Here is a 21,139-nt window from a genome sequence, read left to right on the forward strand (position 1 = left end):
GACTGATAATTAGCTACACAAATAATTTGTGTTGTTTCTTGAGTCCTGGTGCTTGACCCTCTTTGTTTCACGGTGACCTGAAAGGAAAGAGAACCTGCAGGCCTAACGATCACACACACACACACACACACACACACACACTGGAGCTGTACCTGCCGACGACACTCGGGTCCATGTGTGTGTGTGTGTGTGTGTGTGTTTTGGTGGAAACTGTTCTCTCCTTTAGGGACTCTTATGTGGCACCGTGTGACCCGAGCTCTCGGAAGTGTTTGTGTAAAGCCGGAGCGTTCATCCGTGAAGGGACAACGGGGTCAGAGGCACGGCTTAAAAATCTGGTATCTTCAACACTTATTTACCGTGAAGAGAGTTTTTAAAACCCTCTGTTGAAAACTGAGACGGTTACAAGTTTACCTACGTTAAAGAGTGACCTCCTTCAGAGTGTCTAGTTATGGAGTCACATACTGTGTGTGTGTGTGTGTGTGTGTGTGTGTGTTTAGTCTGCAGTAAGTACTCGGGGCAGCTTGACTTACTTTTATGAGCTTATCGTGTTTGCATGAAAGAATGACGCAACAAGAACTGGACTAAAGATATCAAATGCCCCATTTAAATTAGTGTGGAAAACAAACATCTCACAAAATGGAGAAAACAGTGAAAGTGAATTATCGAATGTTTGAGTAAACATCAGCACACAAACCTCCCTGTGTGTTTCTATACATAGACGGAGCATTATTGACTCGTCTATTGTGTGCTCGCTGGTGCAGAGTGTCGATTTCAGCTTTTAACTGTGGCTTGGAGGTCAGCGAGCTATCAACTCCATCCTATCAGCACCATTGTAAGCATCCTGTCCAGCTGCATCACTGTGTGGGGCAGTAGCTGCACTGAAAACAGCAAGAAAGCACTGCAACGCATAGTGACCACAGCTGGTAAGATCATTGGTGCCCCACTCCCTTCCTTGCAAGACATTTACACCACCCGCCTCACCTGGAGAGCTACCTCGATTGTGAATGACACCAGCCGCCCTGCACACAGTCTGTTCCGCCTCCTACCCTCTGGGAGAAGGTATAGGAGCCTCCGTGGCCGCACCACCAGACTCAGTAATGGCTTCATACACCAAGCTGTCAGGAAGCTAAATTCTCTCCCCTCACTCCTCCCAGCCATATCCTCCAGTCTGACAGGAAGCTGAAAATCCCCCCGCCCCCTAAAAAATCACTCAAAACTCTGCACTTTAATCACTTGTATTCACTTGTTTAAAATTGTATTACGGATTTATAGTATTTATATATATATAGTATTTATAACAACTGTACGTGAATCTTTAGCTTTATGTTTACTTAGTCTTAGGAAATGTCTTGTCTTATCTGTTGTGCCTGTGCACTTTTATATGTTTCACCGTGGGAGAGTGGGAAACGTCCTATCGATTCCTTTGTATGTCTTAACATGTGAAGAAATTGACAATAAAGCTACTACTACTACTACTACTAACTTACAAACAAAACAGCCCGGATGACTCTTTGTTTAGAGGTGCTTTTGTTCTGTCTTCATTTCTTCCAGGAGTGGTTGTGTGTGTCGTTTCCTGCTGCTTTTTATGCCCTTGATCCTATTCTTGCGTTATCTTCTAGCCACATCACGGCAGATCAACCTAGAGCGCCTTTTAGTTGTTGTTGTAGTCCAACCTTTTAACTGTAATTGATCTACAAATGCAGAGGGGAATGGGGCTTTCAGCGCACTCCATTCACCTGCCATTATTTGCCATGTCGAAAAAGCAAATGTGCTCGGAAAGGTCTACGACCTGCAACGCAAAATGAAATGTATTTGCGCTTCACCTTCTGTGTGAGCAGAGTTTCAAGTCCAGCTGTCTCTATCGCGGTCGACGGACTTCTGGGAAGCGACCCAGATCCTGCTGCGGCGTCCACGCGCTGCAGGAACACAGATGGGTGACAAATTAAATGACAAAACAACACAATGTTTGGGGTTGAGATTTGGCAACTTTAAAGCTGCACGTACCTGTGGTATCTATCACTCAACTCTCCAGTTTTTCTCAGCTTTATGGGGCATTCATGCAGGTAAACAAGACAGGACGATACCTTCAGGACCACTTGGTTCAGATCGAAACAACACAACAACACATAAAGTTATTAATAGACATAGGCTACGGTGGTGAGGGGGCCAGGAACAATGATGACTCTAAACTAATGTTTTAATGTGAATAAAACTGATTAGCACTTCAGTGGCACTTACTTTTGGTATTAGTCATTGTATTTGTGTAGTTTGGCTTTCTTTAAGAAATGTTATGATTCTTGTTGTTCTGAGTTTGTACTCGTGGTTGAGTTCACTAAGCCTACTGTAGGTCACTCTGGATAAAAGCGTCTGCTAAATGACATGTAATGTTATGTTTCTGAGTGGCAAACATGTAACAATAATGCAGCTTTAAACATGTTTAAGGAAATAACTTTAGTAGTCACGTTTATGTAATTGGGATAATTTTGATTGCCTCTATACGGCTCTCAACATGTCACCAGCCAAGAGGTTATTTAACTATGTCAGAGGACAAACTACAAGTATTTCCTCTTGAAATGTACTCAAAAAGCCCCCAGGGTCCCCAGTGGAGTACACACAAATACATACTATTTTACCATATCTTTTAAATATTCTAATTAATTGTCGTAATAGTGTAGAGTCGAGCAACGGTTGCCACCCAGTGTTCTCTGAAGCAGCGTCGCCGGCTCCGCAGCGGACGAGCAGCGGGGGTGGGGGAGGATGGAGATGCGGAGGAACAGCCGAACGACACTCGGCGTTCCCCACTAAACGTGACCAGCGACAGAGCATGACGTGAGTATGAACCCCGCCATTAACCCACCGGGACGTTTTTTGACATGTCACCGGGGTTTTTAGTCGACGGTTGAGCCGCTGGACGTCGACCGTTGGGCCGTTGGTCTCGCGCTCCGTGGGGGGGGGGGGGCTAACGACGTTACCGCATTTCTCGGGATACATTCCGCGGTGTTTTTTTTCCGTCTTCTTCACGGTCTCCACCGATGATTTAGATATGTGGTGATATTTATATTTACCATAAGCCAAACGTTACATTATCTTTAGTTAAATAAGCCACTTCCGTTCCTGCGGTAAAAAGGGTCCCGTGATATAAAAGCCGCCTTCCAGCACGTAGTCGTGTCCCACGCCCTTGTTGTTGAGATGTCTAGCGACTACACGGCGCCGCTCGACGCGACGAAATCTCGAAAGCAATATCACATTCGCCTAATATATACTATAAGCTATTAACTCAAAAATAATTTAATAGTTGACTCGCATTAAATGAGTAACGATGCTATCTTCGTGTGTGCAACGAGACGAACTGGGGAGTAGACGGAGCCCTCGCACAGCTCCGTTATGTTACCCCGACGGTGTCTTTGTTTTCACGTTAATAAAGATAATAGTTTTTATAACGCAAGAGCAAACTACGTCTCCAAATAACGTCACACATGATCTAATGCAGTGTTACTGAGTCCAAATATGTGCTGATATGTCCTTATGTAACCAGCTTTGTAGCTACAAACACGTAGCCCTATTAGCTATATATATATGAAATATATATATATATATATATATGTATATATATGTATATATATATTATTAATGTTAGCCAGCTATGAATTAACGTGATATAATGTTAGTAAAAAAAAAGGGCCATCTTATTTTAATTTATTTTTGATGACTAAGACGTGGGTGGTTGTGCTTGAAATGTAATCTGTTTTTAACTAGTTTAATAACTGGAGGTATAAAGGTTGAGGGATCAATTATTGTGATACGTGTGCAAAAGAACAGCTTTCAGGTTATTTTCGCTTGATCATGAATAAAATCAATAACACTAGAATAACTAGACGGACAACATGTGAAGGCGTATTGCTTCTCTCTGTTTTTATATCAATGCAAATTGTATATCTTTAGATTTAGGACTTTTGGTTAAAGACTTGTGTTGGGAGTTTCTTCACTTAAAGACTACTTTATTTTTTATTTTTTATGATGATGATTCGGTACAATCCTGTATTTATGAAGTGACCCGGTACCATCTCCTGATTAATTCATGCGTATCCCGTTCTTGTTTTCTAGTGAGATGTTCAAAGCCACCGAGACGAACGCCAAGTCTCCTTCGCCCGTCGACAGATAGCCCGTCAGCCGGATGGAGCCCCAGGAGGAATGACTCCCTCTCCTTCCCCTCGGACGACACACCGGCAGTTTGAGAACATGCGCTGGACCGGCGGATACGTCCTTCTGGTCCTGGCGTCCCTCGCCGCCTCTCGCACCGCGGGGGCCTCGTCGGGGGACGCCGACGGAAACCAAACGGGAAACGCCAACGTCACGTACGGCGGATTCGTCCCGGTCGTGTTCACTAAAGTGAACCAGATAATTGCCCGCGAGGGAACCTGCGCGGTGATCGATTGCAACATCACCGGAGAGCCGTTCCCCACCGTCCGGTGGTTCAACTCCCACGGCGAGCGTCTGGACACGGAGAACAACGGTGAGACTTCCCGAGACTTCGCGGTTCTCTCTGTCGGCGGCGCTTCAGGGTTTCGTTCGCAGATGAAGACGAGTTTCAGGTTTATGAGTCACGATGAAGAAGGCTTCTGAGAGTCGAGTCGACATCGAGGTGCATTTGGAGCGAGTTAGTTAGTAGTCGGTACACGATGACTTTCACAGAGGGGATAAAGGGGGGGAAATGGTTTATTTATTTATTTAAATGACTGCATTTGAGCGAATTACTGTGAAAAAAACACCTTCAAATGTTGTTGTTTACAAGTTCCCCTCAGCCAGCTCAGTTTGGGTCAACATGTTCTTCATCCTGCGTTTAAAAACTGTAATATTTAGCCGAGGGGAAAGTTTACGACACAGGTACGCTATATTAAAAAACAGCCACACAGCCATCTTATGTCCTCCTCAAGCTCGTATTGCCCCCCATGCTGCCTTGCTCAATTACATTTCCATGTGTCCATAGTTTGTGTTTAACCTTAAAAGTCTTGAATTATAGGAATTATTATTATTATAACATAACCGAATGTTTTTGACTAATCCAGCTAATTTAAATCACTGACAAAAAAAAACCCCGTCATAAATTATTGCAAAAATCATTAAAATCTAATATAGTTGAAGTTATTAATCTGCAGAACTGCATCAGAAATAAAGACACAAGGAAACCTCCAGATGTTGTTATGAATCGTTCATGTGGAAAAGATGGCCGCTTCCTCTGGAGTTGTTTACGAGGCTCGACGCCGGAGAACAGACCGGCTCGGCGAGCTCACGTGGAGATGACATCATCTTCTGCTTCAGTGGAAAGAGAAATGCTGTCGTGTGTCTGAGGGCGTCAGAAAGAAACCGGGAAGACAGGAAGTGGACAGGAAGTGAAGACGTTGATTTGATTCACGCCCCGCCCCCCCCCCTTCCCTCGACTCTGTAGTCGGTAGTCTTTGTGTTTTTGAAGATTGTAATGCCGGGCCTGTTGGAACCGGCCCTCAGAGCCACGAGGCCCCGGGGCCACGAGCAGGAGGAGGAGTCAAGAGGAGACTTTCACCAGGCGGCCATGAACAGAAGATTCACCAGCTGTCTTCTTCTTCTTCTTCTTCTTCGAGTCTACCTCGAATCTTTTTCGAGTCTTCTTCTTCTTCCTCATTCTCCTTCTACTTCTCCCTCGCCATCTTCTTCTTCTTCCTCCTCCTCCCTCTGCATCTTCTTCTTCTCCTCCTCCTCCTCATCTTTCTTCTTCTTCTTCTTCCATCCCCCTTAAAACAGTAGCTCGTAGTATTGGGCAGCACATCAATCGCATCACATGACCCGGCGGTGGAGGTAAAATTAGAAACCCTCTCATGACGCTTCCTGACCGCCGCCACTCGTCTCCACTGGAGCCCAGCGTGGGAAACCAGCATTTATTTATCCTTTCTTTATTCCCTTTCCCCCGTTTTGTCGCTCTATATGTCGCAGCCAGATGTGAGGACGGCCTCCATCTCCTTATCTCACCGACTCCCCAACCAGAAAGCTAATAAAGCTAATAAAGCCCCCCCCCCGGAAGATGTCGGACTATTCGTTTAGCTGCACGCCGTCGCTCCGCCCGAGAGATCGATCTGTTTATCAGTGGAAACGACGACCTCATCGCTTTGATAAGCGCTGATAGCCAAAGCAAACATGCCGCCGCCGCCAGCCATATAAACTGTACACACACACACACACACACACACACACACACACACACACTACAGAATCCGGCGGAGGCAGACGTGAGCTCACGGGTCGCCGGCGTTGGCCGGCTGCCGTTGCCGATGACATCACTGAGATGTTGTAGCGTCCGTCTTACTTTTGGTTAACTTTGGGCCGTTGATGGACGGATGTTTCACCCGGCGACGGAAATACACGAGGGCAAAGGTCAAATCTGCCCCTAAGAAGTATAGTTTTGGCCCTGATGTCACCAGGAGGGCAAAAAATGCCCCATAATTTAGATAATTGAATTAAATATTTTTTTTGTCTTATCTGTATTATAGGTACACAAAAAAGTCAATAAATATAATTTAGAATTATTAAAAAAACTAAGAAATAAGTTATAATTGTTGAAAACAAAATTTGAATCATAAATAACCACAAAGAAATAAGAATATATTTGAATATAATCGTCTGATTTATGTTTTCTGTTTGTTTTTTGTTCAAATATATCTAAGAAAACTCTTCTTCTTCGAGTCTTCTTCTTCTCTGTAGACTACTGCCTAAAACATCACACAACGCTTTGAAGGCATTTGTTTTTCTTTCGTCGATTCATAAACCTGTGCGCCAAAATATTGTCTCAACAACATCTGAGTCAGCAACTTCCTCTTGTTGAACCAAAACATAACATCAACACAGTGAGGGGCGTGCTGCTCCCCAGAGGAACCGACCATTCAGAGGGTCTTTAGGGTTTAAACTTTGAGTTAATGCATATTTATTATTGTGTTCTGTCGCATCTGTGAAAGAAAATGGGTTTAAAAGCAGCTCAGAGAGTCCAAGTAACGGATTGTTTTTAGGTTTGTAGATATCTGTTTGGCGGCTGTAGTTCAAGAAAAAGCGTAACGACATTTAAACGGTCGATTAACTAAATAACTTCATTTATATAGAAGATAAATCTCTGAATCTGGAGGCAAAGGTGAAAACTGTCGCTTTAAAATCAGTTAAATAAATACAGATTTATTGAGTCCATCATGATTCCAGAGGAACGTCGTGTAAAATATGAACACATCGCATTAAAAGAATGAAAGAATGTGGTTGGAAGAAGAAGAAGAAGAAGAAAGGAAGGAGGAAGAATGAGGAAGAAAAAGGAGGGAAGAAGAAGAAGGAGGGAAGAAGAAGAAAGGAGGGAGGAAGAATGAGGAGGAGGAAGAAGAAGAAAGGAGGGAGGAAGAAGGAGGAGGAGGAAGAAGGAGGGAGGAAGAATGAGGAGGAGGAAGAAGAAGAAAGGAGGGATGAAGAAGAAGAAGAGCAGCTTGTTTTAGCTCGAGATTTCACAAAATGGAAATTTGTTTTTTAAAGTCGTGGAAACCCATTGGTCGCTCTAATGGCCTCTTTCCCTCTCTCTCTCTTTCTCTATCTCCCCCCCCCCACCCCCCCGTAGGTGAGAAGTGGGAGGTGCTGGACACCGGCCTCCTGAACATCACGGACATCGAGTTCGCCGACCGCGGCAAGTACACCTGCATGGCGTCCAACGCGCTGGGCAGCGCCAACGGCACGGTGACGCTGCGCGTGGTCATCACCACGGGCGACATGGGCGTGTACTACGTGGTGGTGTGCCTGGCGACCTTCACCATCATCATGGCGCTGAACGTCACGCGCCTCTGCATGATGAGCAGCCACCTGAAGAAGACGGAGAAGGCCATCAACGACTTCTTCCGCACCGAGGGCGCCGAGAAGCTGCAGAAGGCGTTCGAGATCGCCAAGCGCATCCCCATCATCACGTCGGCGAAGACGCTGGAGCTCGCCAAGGTCACGCAGTTCAAGACCATGGAGTTCGCCCGCTACATCGAGGAGCTGGCGCGCAGCATCCCGCTGCCGCCGCTCATCATGAACTGCCGCACCTTCGTGGACGAGATCCTGGAGGTGGGCGTGGAGGACGTGCGGCACACCTTCATCCGCCAGGCGCCGGAGGGCTTCCGCGACACGGTGAGCCGCGCCATCTGCGGCGGCGGCGGCGGGCGCGACGTCTTCGCCCTCCTGCAGGAGCGCGAGCTGGAGCGGAGGCGGGGGCGCGGGCGCGGGCGCGGCGGGTCGCCGTCCGCCGCCGACTCGGACAACTCGTCGGCGCAGGAGCAGCCGCAGCACATCGCCATCCGGGTGTCGGTCCACCCGCAGCTCGCCATCACCGACTACTGCAGCATCGAGGGCCCGGCTCAGCAGGAGGCCACGCCCTCCTCGCCGCCGCCGCCGTCCTCCTCGCCTCCTCCCTCCCCGCCGTCCACGCCTCCCCCTTCCTCCTCCCCGCCGCCCGTCGCCTCTCTCGACCGCGAGGCGGAGGCGGAGCCGACGCCGCCCGAGCCGACGCCGCTTGAGCCGACGCCGCCCGAGCCGACGCCGCTTGAGCCGACGCGGCCCGAGCCGACGCCGCTCGAGCCGACGCCGCCCGAGCCGACGCCGCCCGAGCCGACGCCGCTCGAGCCGACGCCGCCCGAGCCGACGCCGCTCGAGCCCCCGACGGAAGCGAGCGATCCTCCTCCTCCTCCTCCTCCCCCTCCCCCTCCGCCCTGCCAGGTGTTCTACGAGAGCCACGTGTGACGGGCCGAACCCGGGAGGAGCCGCGGCGTCCTCCTGCTATGCATCTCCACTCGGAAGACACAGAAGAAGAAAAAAAAGAAAAGGTCAACGAAACATTTTTTGATTTCTCGTTTGGGAGCGATCGCATTCCTGTTCATCCGATAAATAAATAAATCACGTTGTTTTTAGAGCTGAATGTACGCGAGAGATCAGTAACGTGATTCATGTGATAAGCAGCACATTTACTGTGTCGAGAGTTTCCATAAAGCAGACGAGGGGTAGTTCACTCATTGTGGGTGTGTGTGTGTGTGTGTGTGTGTGTGTGGGGGACACCAGAAATCTGCCTCAATCCGTGACGTCATCCCGCTCAGAGAGATGCATGCTGGGACTGGAAACACGAGATAGTCGAGTCACCATTTCATGACTGTAGGGCGACTGTGTTTCTATAAAGGAAACAAGTGAGCCAGATAAGTGTGTGTGTGTGTGTACAGTGTATTTCCTGGTCAAACACACCCGAGTAGAATATTTGTCCGCTTCCTTTGAAATATTTTAAGAGTATTATTATTATTATTACTACCCCATTGTGTGGTGATTTTTGTTCTTTTTTTCCTTTTTGTCGTGGAATAAAATGAAAGTGCAGTGTAAAAAAAAAAAAACTTTTTCCACCGTTTGGTCAGTTGTGTTTCCTCCATCAGTCTCACGCACACACATCACTTTTTTAAACCTGCTATACCTCAATTAATTGAAATGTAAAGATAGTATCACTCAGACCTCTAGTCCAGATATTACTTCATGTCTCATCCTTTTGTAAAAGTGTAATTATTTTTTCCTACAGTCACCCTCGTTAAAACGTGTCCTCTGATATGTGGTTAACATTTAAACGGTCGAGTAACTAAATAACTACATTTATAGAGAAGAGATTTCAATGAGACAAAGATATGGCGGGAGCTGAAAGGAAAACCCCTTTAAAAAAAGGCTAATTACTGACATATTAACAGATTTGAGTAAATCATGATTCCAGAAGTTCATTGTGTACATCAGTGGTCACCAACCTTTTTGAGCCCAAGATCCCTGACCTCCGCCTTCATGACCGGCAAGATCTACCTATTGAGGCGTTGAGAGAAAACGACTGTCCAGACTGGACTTACGACTTTTTATTTGGCCTAATTGTCATTTGGGTCCAGCGTTCAAATTGATGGGACCAGGAACACAGAATTTAAGTGTAATATAACAAGTAAGATATTTGTTAACCGCACACAATATGAACAAGAAAAAACACATTTGCAATGAGCAGCTGGATGAACTACCAATATAAATGTTGTATTTATTTACATGTTGTTGCCTCTGTACCTGTACTCTAGCAATGACAATAAATGTAATCCAATCCAGTTACAGCACGACACTGACAACATGATCAGTCAGTGCAACTCATGTAAGTTCAGCTCTCATCACAATGCCATCAAGTCATGTGACTCCAGTCAGTGTGATGCTGTGACTGAACTCTGTCTGTGAGCTTGTAGTTAGTTCATAATCACAGACAGCCAGTCTGAGGCCGTCTGTCAGCTGTGTCAGTAATCCAGCTCCTGGTCTTTGATTTGGTGATTTTCTCAACTTCACTGACGAGTTTTTCGGGGCAAATTTGGTATTCATGGCAGTTTTCTCATCTGGGATTGGTTCTGAACTCAGACCGTTGGTGATTACATTCACATCAACTCAACAGACATCCTCAGATTTAAATAATTATCATAATAATAAATATGAGAATCACCATTTGTGACTCCTGCATCTGTCCCTTTTCAAATAATAGAATAAATGCAATTGCAATCACTTTCAAGTAAACCAGATTGCTCTATCAGACAAGAAAAAAAAGCTCAATGTTGAGCTTTTGTTTTGAAGGACAACAGCAGAAAAGCCCAACTCACGGAGGTAAGACCTGGCAAGTCGCCAAGAATCTCGGCTGTCGCGCATGCGCAGGCGTAACCTGTTAATGCCTTAACGTAAACATGTACACGAAGGTGCAGGCATTTCAACATTTATTTATTGGTGACTTAGTTTTATGTCGGTGTACTTTGAGCTTGTGTAATATGTGAAGTTATCAATCAAGGTCTTTCTGCATTTCCCCCTGCGCCTCACCTGCAGTGGTACGTTCCCCTCTTTCAGGAGCACAGCTGACAACACGGCTGTGTAAGCGAACCCGTTTTCAGGCGTTCATGAATCAGGCGGAGATCTTTTCTGACGTCAATCTTCCAGTCAGAAAGAAAACATTTCAGAAGACACTTCAGAAAATGTTCGAAAACAAGGAACAATGTGTTTCTGAATTTATTTTCATTTTATTTTGGAGATCGACAGGGAACGTATTCGAGATCGACCGGTCGATCGCGATCGACGGGTTGGCGACCACTGGTGTACATCTTATATATAGGCTCAAAAGAGTGAAGTTAATGGTGTTTGTTGAAGCTTTTAAAAGGAGAAAAGAGTTCATGAAATGTCTCTGAAAAGAGTCTTAAAGATGTAAAACGTCACAAACAGCTTGTTGTCGAAAGAAATAATGTTAGATTAACAAATATTCCTCCAAAACATTGATTTAAAGGCTCCATTTGATCTGGTGTGTGTTGTTTTGAGCTCTAAAGCTGACGCGGGGGACCAAGAGAGCCACCAAGCCTCCGTGAAGGATAGATGTTCTGGAACGGGACTCGAGGAGAAGACGTCCCACTCTGAGCTAAATCCAAACTGAAATTTTTATTTTATTTTTTTAAACAAAGACTAGTCTGTAAAAACGTCACCTCCCCCAGACTCAACCGCTCCTAATTCACTCCCACCCCTGGGTGCCAACAGTAAAGCCACTGTTAACACCAAGGATGACGCAAACGGGCACCGTGGGGCTTTTAGTTCAGCGGCCATGTTTATGAGCACAGGAGGAAACGCCTTCAGTAAAAATATTCTTCCTAAACGTGTAAAGTAATTATATTTAACAACAGGATTATAAACGAGTTTTGAAGGGATAGGCTTTTATTTATTTTAAAGAGTAGGATGACGTCAGCGTTAAAGATGCACTTCAGTGGTGAACAATGAATTTACATAAAGTTGTGTGACTTGCAAAAGGCAGATTAGGAAATGAATCTTCACAAATCAGAAGAATCAGTTTCAGTATACTTGTTTAAAAAAAAGTAATCTTAGAAGATTTACTTTAGACAAACATGTTCACACTTTTTAATCACAGGGAAGGAAAATGGTCATGTTAATTAATAATATTGGTGGACTGTTCCTTTAAATATTACCTTTTTTTTAGGAAGTGTCTATTTCATGTTTTTTTTTAAACCTTTAAAAAATCCATATTTTGTCTTTAAAAAAATAGTTGGACTTTTCATGACTTCTCGTTTAATTCTGGACCTGATGAAGACCACAAGATACGGCCAAAAGCTCCAGAACAAGCATGCAAGTGGACCTCGTGGGGAAAAAAGACCCCAAAAATAAGTATTAACAGATTATTTTCCTTACGTTATGGAGATGTTGATCTCTTGTTGCCACCAGAATTGTAAAAGTGTAATAAACAAGAAAAAAAGTTGCCTTGAAATGATAAAAATGTGTAAAGGTGAAGAATCCGGAAAGAAGCCGTGCAATCTGAAAGCTCGCCGCTAGATGGCGCCAAACTCTCCTCCCCCCCCGCACTGCACCGTGAAGCACCGAGACCACAAAGCCTGCGCGACGTTTTTTATGTTCCTTTTTAATTTAAACCAAAATGTCATCTTTACACATTTAGTTTTAAATGTACAATCAAACAATGAAATGTAATCACACATCAAATTATTCGTAATAAACGCACAACTCGAAAATCGACACGACCCATAAATAAAGAAAATTAAATAAAACAGGAGAAAACACCCAGATCGGTATGAAATACAATGTTAGGTAAAAACAACGGGTTAATAAGTACACAGGATGAACCCGACCTCCCTCAGAGTGAGAGAGTCCACCTTAGGAGGTGAAGTGCTGCCCCGCTTCATCTCTCCATCGCTTCCTTTCCCTTCGTCGTCTGCACTGAAACGGGATCAAAGTGGAAACAGGTGGGAGCAGCAGCTGTTATTTTTTGGGGGGATAAAAGCCAGAAAAAAATGAAACTAAGCCGAAACTAAAAAAGGTGCCGATGAAGCCGTGAGACGATCGATAGGATGACATCGAAGAGTCAAAAAGGAAAATAAAACGCCCCAAAAAATCATTCGTGACTCGGGGAACGGCAGCTTGACAAAAACTATTTATTAAAATTAAACGTTCGTCAAGTATGAAGTCTCTTCGACTCGCCGGCGCTCAAACCGCTTCATTATTTATACGTTTATTAAAAGTTCACAGCTTCTAAAATGGGAGGGTTTATATCTTCAGTGTGTCTGATGTCATCCTGATGGACCGGAACAACATTTAGGGCGTTGAGGAATTCACCAAAATTAATCTATTGTTAGTTTTAAATCTTTTTGTGACTTTTTCATTTCCTGTATTTAGAAATTTTGTTATTCGATTTAAAAACTGTTAACTTCCACTCTTCTGGCTCAAATCAAAACACTATCAGCCGTTGGGAAATGCCGTTTAATCAAAGTGTGATCGATAAAGCAAGTTCGTTTTTTCAGTGAGTGGAAAATCAGATTTTTGATATTTTCACAGTTCTTTTCTTCTCAAAGTAAAATAAAAAACACACACACTATTACCCCGAAGACGTGGGCAGAAAGGCGTCACCATAGCCGACTTTAATCAGTGCAGATTTCCAGTTTTTTCCCGCTTCATGCCATAAAAACAGAAACAATATTTTTATTACCGCAGAACCAAAAGCGTCAGAGATGAGAAGAAAAAACGAAATCTGATATATTTAGTTTGACGTAAGAGAGAGAAGAACTCTACGGTTTTTTTCACATTTCCTTTACGTACACGCTTGATCTGCCTTCAACGGGAATGACACACACACACACACACTTTTTTAAAGCCCATTCAGACCAAGGAGGTGAGGAGCATGTGCACGTCCTCTCAGTTCCCATGGTAGCCTGGCTGGAATGTAGTGGCGCTCGGTGACACACACACACACACTTAAAACACAGGTAAACAATGTATTTCTCTGGAGGACGGACAGGTCGTGAGGAGGTGCGTTTATTTGAACAGAAGCCTGCGGGGTCTCGAGGTCCCTCATCGCGTCCCTTCATCGGCGGTTCATTCTGACCTTTGACCCCCCCCCCCCTGCCAGGCGACGTCGACCGCCACGTCCAGCGGCGACGAAAAGGGGCGAGGCACACCAAGAGTGCAAATGTGCGTGTGTCCCTTTACAGGTTATGTGTATTTGAAGAGCGAGCATGCGTGTCGGACGTGTATGCAGATGCAATGGTGTGTGTGTGTGTGTGAAAAGTGCATTCCTCATGTGTTTGCTGTGACCTCCGTGTGACCTCTGTGTGACCTCTGTGTGACCTCCGCAGCCAGAAGCAGAACAACAATAAGTCTGGCGTCACGTCCGTCGTCTCTGGGGCCGCGGCCGGTCAACAAAGCTGGAAGCTTTTTTTTAAAAGAAGGAGAAAACGGGGTCTCCCGAGTGTCAGAGATTGGAGCCGTCCAGGAGGTGCACCTCCTCCTCCTCCTCCTCGCTGCCGCCTCCCCCTCCCCCCCGGCCGTCCTGGAAGGAGCGGATCAGTTGAACATGATGGACTCGGGGTCGAGGTTTGCCATTTGAGCCATGTGACGGAGGATATCTTTTTTTGTGATAATGCCAAGAAGCCGCCTGCAGGGGGAGACAGAGGAGGAGGAGGAGGAGAGAGAAAAGGAGGAGGGTTAGCGGAGCGAGAGGAGGCGCCGTCGGTTTTCGGAGTGAGAGGAGAGAAAACGTCCTGCTTTTGTTGGAGAGATTTCAAAATCAGCGAGATTTATTAAAACAAATTGATTTATTGGACGCTGATTGATTGGAGCGCCAACAAAAACACGAGAGTCCCTGAGGAAGCAAGAAGTGAGCAGGAGGAGACGAGGGAGGGAGTAACCGGAGGAGAGGAGGAGTGAAGGAGGCGTGTGAAACGGCGCCCCGACCGCCAGAAGGCCCGGGCGCCGTTTCAGACGCCGCCGCAACCGGTTCATGTTATCCGGAGAGGAAGGAGAACCCGGACCCGACGAGGAGACAGGAAGTAGGGAAGGGAACGAGGAGAAACCTCCGAGAAGGAGACGAGGAGTCGGACGTCTTTTGAGAGGATGGATATTCAAGATGTTTTCTGTAAATGTGTCTTTAAAAATTACTATTTTTAACATTCAATCAACGTCTCCATGGTGATGCGAGCCATGTCTGACCCATGTGACTCCTCCTCCTCTCCTCCTCCTCCTCTCCTCCTATGAAGCACAATTAGCTGATCAGACCCCACCAACTAAGTTACACGTGTCTAAATATTCACGTGAATATTATCCAGCTGATTCAAGAGCAGTTCAACCAGCTGCTAAAACACGAGCGCTATTGAACGCAGCCAGAGGTCGAGTAAAGGTCGAGTAAAGGTCGAGTAAAGGTCGAGCGGCCCGGGAAACTCGTTTTTTAATCCCGTCGCGTGGAGGCGGGTCACGTGCTGCTCATTGGACGTTCGGCTTCATTTGAACCCTAAAAAAAAAAACAACAACAAGTAAATAAAAGTGAATAAACAAAGTGAGTGAAGAGAAACATTTGATCTGAGTGAGAGGAGGAGGAGCCTGTGAGGGGGAAGGAGGAGGAGCTACAGCCACCGAGCGGCAGGAGAAACCAAAAACACCAGTGAGAATCAGAACCCGGCGGTCTCACTCTTTTTAAAACCGGTTGAAACCAACAGGCGTGAGGGGGGGTGGGGGGTCAGAGGTCAGCGCAGGTTTCCCCGTTAGCCAACGGCGTCCAGAGCGGTTTGTTTTCTTTAAGAACAAAGAAGATGAATCTACTCAAAACGACGTCTTGGTTTGTCGTTTTTGCAGCAAATTCATATTTCATAAAGTTTTTGAATCCTTTTCACAAATAATTTTTTTTTCTGAATATTTTTTGAATATTCTTTAAATTATTCTCTCTCTCCCGCTTCTCTTTAATCTCATGTGGACGGATGATTTTCGTTAGAGTTCTCAAATTCAAAAAAAAGGGGACGCGGCCGGCTAAGAGGAAACATCGGCGGGATTAGGAACTACTGCATTATGGGTAATCTCATCATCACCACACGCTCACTAGCAGCACCAAGTCACCACGACTCTAAAGGCTTTGAGACTTTCCCCCGAGGAGGCTAGCTACTCGCCAAGTGGAGGATAAGGCGACGAGTCAGATGTCGTCAATCTGTGGAGACCCAGGGTCGAAGGGGGAGGGGCAAAGGGAGAGGGGGAGGGGCATGGGGAGAGGGAGAGGGGTTACACAAAAACAAAACGAGAAGAAAAAACAGTTGTTCATGAAAGGTAGAAAATTGAGTGTCGGGTGGATTCTAAACGATGATGATGGACTAGAGTTGTGAGGGGGGGGGGGGGCGTGGTCACATGACCGCGGACGTGCAAATGAAGTCTAGTGACTCTTCAGTGACGCACAGAATATGAATCAAGAAATGGAGGACGGAAAAAAAAGTGAGGTGGACGTGGCGTGAAGGACGCAGCTCACACGGCGTGGAGCAGAGCCCCGTTCAGACGAGGAGGAGGCGGAGCTAATATTAAAAAATCACTTTGGGACCAAATCAAAGAGCTCGAGAAAATAATGTATCAGTAGAGGGCCTTCACGTACCTCTAGAGGGCCTTCACGTACCCCTAGAGGGCCTTCACGTACCCATAGAGGGCCTTCACGTACCCCTAGAGGGCCTTCACGTACCTCTAGAGGGCCTTCACGTACCCCTAGAGGGCCTTCACGTACCCATAGAGGGCCTTCACGTACCTCTAGAGGGCCTTCACGTACCCCTAGAGGGCCTTTAGTACCCACTAGAGGGCCTTCACGTACCCATAGAGGGCCTTTAGTGCCCATAGAGGGCCTTCACGTACCCCTAGAGGGCCTTTAGTACCCACTAGAGGGCCTTCACGTACCCATAGAGGGCCTTTAGTACCCATAGAGGGCCTTCACGTACCTCTAGAGGACCTTCACGTACACATAGAGGGCCTTCACGTACCCATAGAGGGCCTTCACGTACCCATAGAGGGCCTTTAGTACCCATAGAGGGCCTTCACGTACCTCTAGAGGGCCTTCACGTACCCATAGAGGGCCTTCACGTACCTCTAGAGGGCCTTCACGTACCCCTAGAGGGCCTTTAGTACCCACTAGAGGGCCTTTAGTACCCATAGATGTACCTCTAGAGGGCCTTCACGTACCCATAGAGGGCCTTTAGTACCCCTAGAGGGCCTTCACGTACCCATAGAGGGCCTTCACGTACCTCTAGAGGGCCTTCACGTACCCCTAGAGGGCCTTTAGTACCCATAGATGTACCTCTAGAGGGCCTTCACGTACCCATAGAGGGCCTTTAGTGCCCATAGAGGGCCTTCACGTACCCCTAGAGGGCCTTTAGTACCCAGACGTACCTCTAGAGGGCCTTCACGTACCCCTAGAGGGCCTTTAGTACCCAGACGTACCTCTAGAGGGCCTTCACGTACCCATAGAGGGCCTTTAGTGCCCATAGAGGGCCTTCACGTACCTCTAGAGGGCCTTTAGTACCCATAGAGTGCCTTCACGTACCCCTAGAGGGCCTTCACGTACCCATAGAGGGCCTTTAGTGCCCATAGAGTGCCTTCACGTACCCCTAGAGAGCCTTCACGTACCCCTATATCGTTTTGCGAATGAGACTAAACTTAAATGTCAAGATGTGTTGCCGCGTTTACTTTTTACAGTAAAATAACATTAAGGTCAAAAGGTTAAATTGACGTCGTATTTCCGTAATGAGGCACACGTCTGAAAGGGGCTCTGGGGGGAAGGAGGGGGGGCAGGTCCAGAGGAGGTCCAACATTGCAGGACCCAGAAAAAACACATTCTATTTATAGGATGACTGCCACCAGCGATGGGGATGGAGGTCAGAGGTCAGAGGAGGTCGAGCTACAGATGTTTCTCTAGGATGAGCGACTGGGAGGTGAACCCACACCAACCCACGGACAACAGAGAGCAGACGGCAAGTGGAAGAAGAGGAAAGGCTTGATGTGTCTGTGGCCGGGGAACTGTCAACGGTGTCATGCAGCCCTCTTAAAGAGGCGGGTGTGAAAAAGTGTGGGAGGGGTCACATGTGTAAAGGGGTGGGGCTAGTCACCAGGGGCTCCTTGTGCTGCTTGAGCTCCTCCAGATGCTCTAATATATTCTTCTTTGTGATGATGCCCAAAACATTCCTGTAACACACACTCGTTCCTCGATAAACTGTCAAAAACAACAAAACAACAACAAAACAGAAGAGAGACAGGGAGAGAACAGACAGCAGCAAACAAACAGAACAGGTTGCAACTTAAAACGTTTAACAGAAAACTCAACCGGAGCACAAAGTATAACCCAAATTAAACAAAAATCAACTAAATCTCAGAATTATTATGATTAACAGGAATCCCAATATTCAGGACCCACTTTCGTGTGATACATTGCAGATTTTCTGTGATTTTTTAAATTAAATTGCAGAAGAAATTTGATGAAAATCAACAACAAAAATTACACTTTTTAAAATAATATCTATGAATTAATCATATTAAGTGTTGCAAATCTCATTATACAACCTAAACCAAGAATATAATTCTTGGTTTAGGTTGTATAATGAGATTTTATAATAATGAGAAGTGTAAAAAAAAAGGAATTAATGAGAAGTAAAATAATTTTACAAATAATTTACATCTTTATGAAAAATGTTCTTTATGTTATTTTTCTTTGTTATTTTTCTTTGTTATTTTTTTTGCCTTATTCTTCTAAATGTGAAAAAAAATAACATAAAGATGTACATTAAAAATAAAAAAAATAGTGTTGCACACCTGATTGTCAAATTTATAATTTAAATGCTCGTCGTCAGAAAAATAAATCTCAAAAGAGAAAAAAAAGAAAAAAAACACAAGTCTCTGTCTCACTTCTCAGAATCAGAGCAAGTCAACAGACCATATTCCCAGGCTATAATTCCCAACATGACACCTGTTATGTAGTTTGTCTCGGTTATTGCTCGGTGTGTGTGTGTGTGTGTGTGTGTGGGGGGGGGGGGTAAAGGGGTGCAGCACAGCGGTTAGGCCTGGTCAATGTGGCCATGCAGATTACAGGGTAAACCCAGGCGGTGTTAGAGCCCATGCAACACCGGTCAGGTGTGTACATGTCAACCGTGAGATGTGAGGAGGGTTCACACCTTCCGCTCCTTCCTCTCGACGACCGTCTCACTCGCCTACTCACCCGTTGTGAGTGACCAGACACTGGCGCAGCCCCATCTTCCTGAAGATGTCCACCACGATCTCCATGGGCGTGTGGTCGGTGACCGTGAAGGGGCTCATGTCCAGGATGGAGCGCAGCTTGAGGGGCCGCGGGCTGTCGGCCGGCAGCGTGGGCGCGTGCTGCGTGAAGTAGACCCTGGAGGTCAGCAGGATGCCCTCCTGCTTGCGACGCGCGTTTTCTGAGGAGAAAAGAAACGAGAAAATACATTTAGGATCAAAAGAGTTGACATTACTTTACAGTCACAGCCGGTCAGCGCTGTACTCATTGAGCAACTTTATTATGGCTCGTATCACTTACTTTGAATGGTTTTTATCACTTACTTTTAATGTTTTATTACTTACTTTGAATGTTTTTTATTACTTACTTTTAATGTTTATTACTTACTTTTAATAGTATGCATTATTTACTTTTAATGTTTTTTATTACTTACTTTTAATGTTTTTTATTACTTACTTTTAATGTTTATTACTTACTTTTAATAGTATGCATTACTTACTTTAAATGTTTTTTATTACTTACTTTTAATGTTTATTACTTACTTTTAATAGTATGCATTACTTACTTTTAATGTTTTTTATTACTTACTTTAATGTTTTTTATTACTTACTTTAAATGTTTTTTATTACTTACTTTGAATGTTTTTTATTACTTAATTTTAATGTTTTTTATTACTTAATTTTAATGTTTTTTATTACTTACTTCTAATAGTATGCATTACTTACTTTTAATGTTTTTTATTACTTACTTTAATGTTTTTTATTACTTACTTTAAATGTTTTTTATTACTTACTTTTTAGTTTGTATTACTTACTTTTGATGTTTTTTATAACTTTTGATGGTTATTATAACTTACTTTTGGTAGTTTTTATTATTTACTTACTTATTTTTTATTACTTAATTGGAATGTTTAATTCATTTTAATAGTATGCATTACTTACTTTTAAAGTTTCTTATTACTTAGTTTTAATCTGAATGTTTTTTATTACTTACTTTTAATGTTTTTTATTACTTTTAATGGTTATTATTACTTACTTTTGGTAGTTTTTATGATTTACTTACTTATTTTTTATTACTTAATTGGAATGTTTAATTCATTTTAATAGTATGCATTACTTACTTTTAAAGTTTCTTATTACTTAGTTTTAATCTGAATGTTTTTTATTTCTTAATTTGAATGTTTTTTAATTACTTTTATTGGTATGCATGACTTCCTTTTAATATTTGTAAAAAAAAAATTGTCTTATATAATTGTAATGCTTTTTATTACTTACTTTAAATTGTTTTAATCAATTACTTGTAATTTTTTTATTAATTACTTTTAATGTTTTTTACTTACTTTTAATAGTATGTATTACTAAGTTTTAATACGCTGTACTGTAGCTTCTCAATGTGTGTATGTTGTGTTCTTATCCTGTACCCTTTGTTATTGTTTTATGTTTTTTATTGTTTTATGTTTATTATGGTCTGTCAAGGGACGACAGATGCAAATTAGCTGAAGCTAAAATCTAGTCTATTGCATCAAATGGTGAAATTTATGTTGCAACTGTCCATGGTCTCTTTTAAATAAAGATAATAATAATAATAATTTGGTGGAGACTTGACATTTGTGAATAGTCGTGTTACCTATGGCGATGTTGATGTCCCTGCGCAGGGCGAAGCCCACCAGCCTCTGGGACTCCTTGGACACGATGACGGGGAAACCATTATAACTGGTCTCGTTGATTGTGCTCTGCAGCTCCTCCACCGTCAGGTCGTCCTGCGTTAGCACCGCCAGCGGCGGGTCGCTTTGCCGCGGCCGCATCACCTCCCTGGCCAGCGTGACGTGGGTGAACTCCTCCTTGGCGTCCAGGAAGGGGTACCCGTTCAGGCGGATGTGGGCCTCGTAGATCCCCGAGCGTCCAAACGCGTCGCCCACCCACTTGCTGGTCATGACGGCGGCCATGAGGGGCACGATGTACTCCAACCCGCCGGTCAGCTCGAAGACGATGACCACCAGGGAGACGGTCATACGGGTCACGCCGCCTGGAG

At 44.7% G+C, this 21,139-nt stretch overlaps 2 protein-coding genes across 15 annotated transcripts in view; one reads left to right on the forward strand and one right to left on the reverse strand.

The window, feature by feature from the left end:
* Positions 1-1,769: 1,769 nt before the first annotated feature.
* Positions 1,770-10,521, forward strand: mfap3l (microfibril associated protein 3 like). Of its 2 annotated transcripts, XM_056442827.1 has the most exons (4): positions 1,770-2,063; positions 2,671-2,829; positions 4,105-4,513; positions 7,619-10,521. In XM_056442827.1, the coding sequence occupies exons 3-4, from the start codon at positions 4,192-4,194 to the stop codon at positions 8,770-8,772; spliced, it is 1,476 nt and encodes a 491-aa protein (XP_056298802.1). In that variant the 5' UTR covers positions 1,770-2,063; positions 2,671-2,829; positions 4,105-4,191; the 3' UTR covers positions 8,773-10,521. The 2 variants fall into 2 exon arrangements, with proteins under 2 accessions (XP_056298802.1, XP_056298804.1); XM_056442829.1 differs by lacking the exon at positions 1,770-2,063 and having other exon boundaries at positions 2,341-2,829.
* A 1,934-nt stretch (positions 10,522-12,455) lies between these two features.
* clcn3 (chloride channel 3) overlaps positions 12,456-21,139 on the reverse strand; it is a 28,155-nt gene continuing 19,471 nt past the window's right edge. For 6 of the 13 annotated variants that reach the window (XM_056442815.1, XM_056442814.1, XM_056442816.1 and 3 more), the window contains 4 exons: positions 20,735-21,133; positions 19,073-19,289; positions 17,970-18,045; positions 12,456-14,500 (listed from right to left, as the gene is read on the reverse strand). In XM_056442815.1, coding sequence (XP_056298790.1) covers positions 14,318-14,500; positions 17,970-18,045; positions 19,073-19,289; positions 20,735-21,133 — 875 coding nt within the window. In that variant the 3' untranslated portion in view covers positions 12,456-14,317. Of the gene's footprint in view, positions 15,353-16,001; positions 16,040-17,969; positions 18,046-19,072; positions 19,290-20,734; positions 21,134-21,139 lie in introns of all 13 variants that reach the window. The other 7 variants (XM_056442821.1, XM_056442818.1, XM_056442826.1 and 4 more) reach the window with 5 other exon arrangements.

This window comes from Pseudoliparis swirei, chromosome 21 (genome assembly GCF_029220125.1).
Source record: "Pseudoliparis swirei isolate HS2019 ecotype Mariana Trench chromosome 21, NWPU_hadal_v1, whole genome shotgun sequence".
Lineage (NCBI taxonomy): Eukaryota > Metazoa > Chordata > Actinopteri > Perciformes > Liparidae > Pseudoliparis > Pseudoliparis swirei.